The sequence below is a fragment of the Rutidosis leptorrhynchoides genome, chromosome 11, assembly GCF_046630445.1.
Source record: "Rutidosis leptorrhynchoides isolate AG116_Rl617_1_P2 chromosome 11, CSIRO_AGI_Rlap_v1, whole genome shotgun sequence".
NCBI lineage: Eukaryota > Viridiplantae > Streptophyta > Magnoliopsida > Asterales > Asteraceae > Rutidosis > Rutidosis leptorrhynchoides.
The window spans coordinates 345817342-345824133 of NC_092343.1; the positions used below are offsets into that span (position 1 = coordinate 345817342).

The window sequence follows — 6792 nt, forward strand, 5'->3', positions numbered from 1 at the left end:
TATATGTTTCTCAGCCCACAATTTAAAGTATAAAAAGTTGTTGGAAAGGTGGGACTATGATCTCACCTCGAGTGCACGAGTATAAAGGTACTTCACAAAGTAAACGTGTGCATGAAAGTTGCTTAGCCTTGACCTAAACAAGTAAGTTATATCAATTAACCGGTTACGACACAAAGTCGGGTGAAATGTGTTCAATTAGTCCTATGGCTCGTTACGACTCGATTAAGTATAGCATGTGAATCACGTTGTCAAGTTTCATACAAGAAACAAGTATAAAAGCATGTTAGAATGATTGTATAAAAGTTTGGTTAAGTTTGACTAAAAGTCAAACTTGGTCAAAGTCAACGAAAAAGTCAACGCGTTCGGGTTCGGTCCCGAACTATTTTTCTGAGGTTTTTATTCATATATAAGCATATTAGAACAAGTTTCATGTGAATCGGAGGTCGGTAGCTAGTCAAACATTTCGCGTGAAATGTGACAAAGTGAGCAGAATCTGGCCAGGCGATTCTGCGCGCCGCGCGGGGATGTGGCGCGCCGCGCCACTACCTGGGCAGAGAATTCTGGTCAGTTTTTCCAAGTGTGCACGAACCAAAACCTTTTCTAACACAACACTTGACCCGCAAACACTTATAATGCCTATCATATATCGTCGAAAAGGTATTTTGACGAGGAATACAACTAACCACATATCATCAATCAAAAACATCATTTACAATAACCGAAAACTCGTCAATTGATCAAGAAAGGTTTATTTTCAAAGTTTCAAGTTCGTAAAACGTATTTTATGATTCGGGAATCCAATTTACACATACGATATGCCGTTTCGAAGGTAATTAAGCATACATTACAACTAATCACTAACAATTAACATTCCATGGCATTCAAGCATCAAAAGTTCATGTCAAGAACTATCAAACCCTAGTCAAACATCACAAAATCATTAATCGGGTTTTTGAAGTTTTCTTAATCAACCTACACATCAAAATGTGGCTAATGATACTAGTAACACAATTAAAACATGCACTTTAACAATCTAACAACATTAACTCATCCAAAATCAAGGATTAAGCAAACCCATTTCAAATGTTCAAACTAGTTACTCTAAACCACAAATCGAGCAAACAAAACATATATTCATGTTACACACGAGCCATAGACACTAACTAACACAATTTCAAGTCAAAAACACGAATTTAGAGAAGTTTAGTGTTTTAGAAATGTTACCCAAACGAGATGAAGTTGGTATCAAATTGTAGCGGATGAAGAGAGGATTCCAAATATGTAATTTGTTTTGAAGTTTGCTTCCAATCCCGAATTTAGATGATGATTCTATGAAGTTGGGGTTTGTGTGTGTGTTCTTGCTAGAGAGAAAGAGAGAGAGAGGGAGGTGGTTGAATGGTGGTGATTGGGGTGGACTAGTTGACCTAGTCAACTAGTTTGCCCCGTGTCAATTTTAGTCCCTCGAGTTTCAAAGCGGGTGCGGGAATTAACCAAACGAATATTTTTAAAACGCTCGAGTAAACGGGTGATGTCAAAATTAAATAGCGGAAATATAATGAACGTTACTCACGGAAACTATTAATTTAAATACGAAAGATTATGTTTTAAAAAAAAAAGACGGTTTTAAAATTAAATTTAACGGAAAAACGCGGGATGTTACAGTGACTTCGTCCAGATGGATTAGGACGGGTCCTTTCAATCAATGAGGGTGAAGAACACAAAATTTTCGAAGTGGTTGTTGAGGGTAGGAAATGGTGAAATTGGTGTGCCTGACACAGAAGACCCGTTGAATAGTCGTTGGGTACAAATCCCTGATCAGTTCTGTATTCCTGATGATGAAAATGGATTGGCAAATCTGATTTCTTTTATATACCCTCGTGAATCACTGCAAAATCCATCCGCAGTCTACCTGCAGCAAAAAGCAATTGTCTGTCCCAAGAACGACGCTGCCGATACGATAAACAGCTTAATCGTCGATATGGTTGATGGTCCAGTTACAACTTATGGCAGCTACGACACTGCAACTCCACATGGAAATGACGGTGGTGAGGCGGAGTTGTTCTACCCTGCAGAATATCTAAATACGCTGAACTACCCTGGGTTGCCACCACATGAGCCACATTTAAAAAAGGGTGTACCAGCCATTCTGCTTCGCAACATTAATATATCAGGTCTTTGTAATGGCACCCGAATGATAATTACGCAAATGTTAGCCAAGTCAATGGAAGCTGAAATTATTACGGGCACCCGTGTCGGTGAGAAGGTCTTTTTCCCAAGAATGAGCCTTATCCACAAGGAACCAACGTTGCCGTTCATTATGAAGAGACAACAATTCCCGTTAAAAATCTCATACGCGATGATTATAAACAAAAGCCAGGGTCAATCGCTCAACTAAATTGGAGTTTATTTACCGAAACCTCTATTCGGTCACGGGCAGCTCTATGTTGCGCTATCGAGAGCTACATCACCGAGCGGTTTGAAACTACTAATTAAAAAACACGAAGACCACAGGCCTAACGTAACCAAAAATATTGTCTACACAGATATTTTGTCCGCAATTACCGACTTCGAGGCAGCACCACCTGCCCGTTCCACCTGCTAAAGAAGACCACAGCCACAGATGAATTATGTATATAGTTAATATATATTTATATTTAGTGCTAATTATTTCCTTCCTTTTGATAGTATGGTACAAATAACAGGACTTGGGCAACTAATACCGGGTGATAGAGACAGAACAATTGCAGCGAGAATCTATCGTCAATGGGTGACTTACAGTTATCACAACCAGGCTCCAACTGGTTACTGTTGCATGCTTATCGAAGAAATGGTATTCGCGTCTTACATCTCTATTAACCTGTTTTCCTCTTTTATTTATACCGTCTATTTGATGCTCTTTATATGGTGCAGAACTACCCTATGCTTGTGAATATGCGATACAGCGATAAGGAATATTTTGACGAACTTATGCACTTGAACAAGGTGTATGTGATAACAAACTTCTCGACTCATGCTACAACTCGGTGGGAGAAAATATTACCAGGCCCAACGACATTGTCGTTTGATCGCAACACAAATTTTGAAGAGCTTCCATTTGCAGACTATCCTGATCATTACTTCCAGTTTGTAGCTTATAATCAACTGCGTACACGTGTCCCGAGCACCACTGTTCTCGCTGGTATTTTTTGCACAATAACTTATGATTTAAAATTAAGTTCTTGAATATACATTCATATGAAATGCGCGTGAACAGACTACATTGGCTGCATTTATCGCCTTGAAGACCCAGTGGTCATCGGAGACGTTAACCGCAAACAGCTTATAAGAAGAACAATCGACCTCACAAATCTTGAGTAAGCCATCATTTACCAAATAAAAATAAATAAATGCATTGTTTGGGATTTTCTTTATTTAATTTGCAAAATTTCAAACACAACAGCATTTATTAAATAGAATGTGTTAACGGGAATAGACTGACTTGCTTTTCGCAACACGGGTAACCCGCAAGAATTACTTCGAACGAACAACGGATTTTTTTCCCTGTTTTTTTAGCATGTATTTCTAACTAACAGTTTGGCATGCATTTGTGTGCAGTGGTGACACAATTCAGCTAACTCTCTGGAACGAGCTCGCAACTGCTTTTGACTCGCATGCATACAACGTTATGGAAAAACCAGTTGTTTTGGCAGTCAGCTCGTGTCGGCCTAAGCTTTACCGTGGTATCTAATAATTAAAAACACAGTCTTTGTAATTACTGCATGTAATTGTTATGCGCCCATTAAAAAACTTTATAACCATTTGTTGCCTGTTTTTTCACTTTGTTTTGTAAAAGGGGAACTCCAGCTTGGTTGTACCCAGGCAACACATTGTTATTTCAATCCACCAATACCAGAATTTAATGACTCGATAGATGAGTAAGCATTGTCTTTTAACCTAGCATCGTATGGCTTTTTAAAAATACCACTGACTGCTAATTTGCATCGAATATTGGTGCAGCCACCGGGCGCGTTATTTGGAAAACCCACCATTGATCATCAACCGACAGAGATCACCGGACACGGTAATAGAGTGATTTCGTAACAGATTTTTCCTGCAAGAACTTCCAACCCACAACTTGAACAATTACAGGGTAAGTGCGATACTCTATACTGCATAACATATTTTACCAATTCTTTAGCCTACCATTAAATATTTTTTAAATATTAACTATTAATATATGTAAAAAAAAAATTTATCCAGAATGTAGATTTCACTTGTGAGGCCACCATTGAACAAATGGTGAAAACAGAGACTGGTATTACAAAAGCTACAGCGAATGTTTGTTGAAAGTCATGGAGGACATTGAAGCTCCCAATAATTACACATGCCGGGTGCACGGTACCAAAACAACCTACAAACCCACGTAAGAACACCTTGCAGCCATAATTTTTTCCTACTTCACTGCACAATAGATGACTATTTTCTTTAATGTGTTTCAACTACCGTTTCAAAACTATCGTCAATGACACATCAACTACTGCGTTCTTTACCTTTTTCTCGGACGCGGGTGATGTAGCTGTTGGAAGCACTTGCAGTGACCTCATAACAAACAGAGGTTATGATCAGCCTCATGAACTACCGCTAATTATAAGGGCCATAGAAGGGCAGAGGCACACATTTCAGTTCCACTACAACCCTCAATCAAGGAAACTGCACCCAGAATTCATTGTCACAAGACTTCTTGACAAAATCCCAAACGAAGTACCAACCGCTGATGCGTCTAACACCTCCACATAAGTCCAGAACTTACCAACAGGTTCGCCTTCTGCGTAGTTATGTCTTTCTTCATTGTACTCTATCCTTGATTTCATTACTGCCGTCACTTTTGCAGCCTATATTCAATTTTATTTTATAACCTGTAACCTGCACTCATAGATCTTATTCCTGCACAGCTGAAATTGCCACAGTCACCACAACGAGCATGACTCCACCAACTGTCCAGTTACAGAAGCAGGAGCAAACAAAGAAAGGAGAACCAGAAGAAGGGAGTTCAAAGAAGAAAGCTAAGCGAACTTTATTCCCCGAAGACTCAAAGAAAGGTAACACTGGAGCAAAGAGAAAGTGTGGGAGCCTTCAGGCCTAATCGCAGGTGGGGTAGCGAGCATATTCAGCAATTTCTTTTGGTTTGACGACTGAAAGTTTGTAAACCAGGTTTTGGTGCTGTTTTGCAAAACTTTTTATCCCGAACGTTAATTATGTGTATGCTCGCTGGAAACTTGGTTTGTGTACTTCTATTTGTAATCCTTAGCTACTTTAGGATGTAGATTATCGTTGTCTATTAACTTCCGGATCCTTGGTTAAACAATTTGATCTGTAGATTATGGTATTTATGTATTGGTGTATTTCTGCAAATTTCCATTAGAAAATGCAGTCTTTTAAGTGAATATGCTGAGTCAGGTACTTTCAGCATGTCTGTGTAATTAGTTGCATTCTGTTTGTTGTCTTTATGGATTTACTTCTTCTAACAAATACCTAGAACGTGCGAGGGTAAATTTTGAAGCGCTTTAAACTTTCCAAATCGTTAGATTTATCAAATTTCTATCATATATGTCTTGCCTCGTAGCGCGTACCTTCAATCTTGTTTTATAACAAGAAATAAAAAATGTAAATCACATATATCATAACATGAACATACTAAATCGACATTTTTTAATGCCCGATATTCTCTGTCTCCACTAATGCCTTCTTCAATATTAGGCTATTACCCACGAAAAGATTAAAACAATCAACGGGTGGCATCGATTCATTAACCATCCCGTCCTTCTGAAACACCAAATAAATAATTCAATTAGGGTGTGTTTGGCGCAACAGCTTATGGGAACTTATGAGAGGTTATGGGAGCTTGAGCTTATGATTTTAATAAGCTCCAAGTAATAAGCTTTGTTTGGTAGACATAAAAAGTAGAGCTTATGAAAATCATAAGCTCTAGAAAAATAAGCTACTTCTAGCAGCTTATGAAAAAAGTAGAGCTTATGAACTGAAAAATAAGCTCCAGCTAGTTTACCAAACACTTATAAAAAATAATAAGCTCTAGCTACCAACTTTAAAAATAAGCTCCAGCTCCAGCTCTAGTCTATAAGCTCCAGCTCCAGCTATAAGCTCCAGCTCCAGCTAATTTCATCCAAACACACCCTTAGTCGATATCAATAAACTTAACAAACCAAAAAAAATATCCTGATCAGCATTCCACTATGGAAGAACACTCTTGCACGAACCTCTATCCCTCATCCTTTCTTCTTTATTCGGCAACGCATCCCAACAATCAATAATTGGTGACACAATCCATCTTTCAGGGAGTAAGGTGTGAAACGTGTCCATAATACTCTCAACACCTTCATCAGTTTTAAAAACAGTTTCCCTATTCACATTTGAACCGACACATTAGTTTATTGATGGTTTCCAGCCGTCATCTAGATGGCTCTGTTCCAGCCGTCATCTAGATGTTCAAAGCTACCGACGTTGACAACGCTTATGGAAGTGGCAAACTTGAACACGATGACGGCCGCCAACTTCCGCCAACCTTCCTCGTTCACACCATTCACGGCCATAGAATTTTTGCTATAAATAGAGATGCAAACTTTCATTGTAAATCATCTCAAATCACTCAGAGAAGTGTAATCACAACCTAGAGAGTGTGTGTGAGTTTGAGAGGTTTTTTTAGAGTTTTATAAATACTCGTGTAATCTATTCTTGTGAGTAATAGAGTTATTTTCTCTCAAATTTGTATCTCCCAACATCCAGGCGATCCTCTCT

At 38.6% G+C, this 6792-nt stretch overlaps 1 protein-coding gene across 1 annotated transcript; it reads left to right on the forward strand.

Annotated features, from left to right (window-relative positions):
• The first annotated feature begins 1702 nt into the window (after positions 1 to 1702).
• Positions 1703 to 2395, forward strand: LOC139875833 (uncharacterized). Its single transcript, XM_071863128.1, has one exon. The coding sequence runs from the start codon at positions 1703 to 1705 to the stop codon at positions 2393 to 2395; it is 693 nt and encodes a 230-aa protein (XP_071719229.1).
• The last annotated feature ends 4397 nt before the right edge of the window (positions 2396 to 6792 follow it).

Bases quoted from the DNA above. Each gene is read 5' to 3' on its own strand.
- LOC139875833 (XM_071863128.1), top strand. From the start codon at position 1,703: ATGAGGGTGAAGAACACAAAATTTTCGAAGTGGTTGTTGAGGGTAGGA.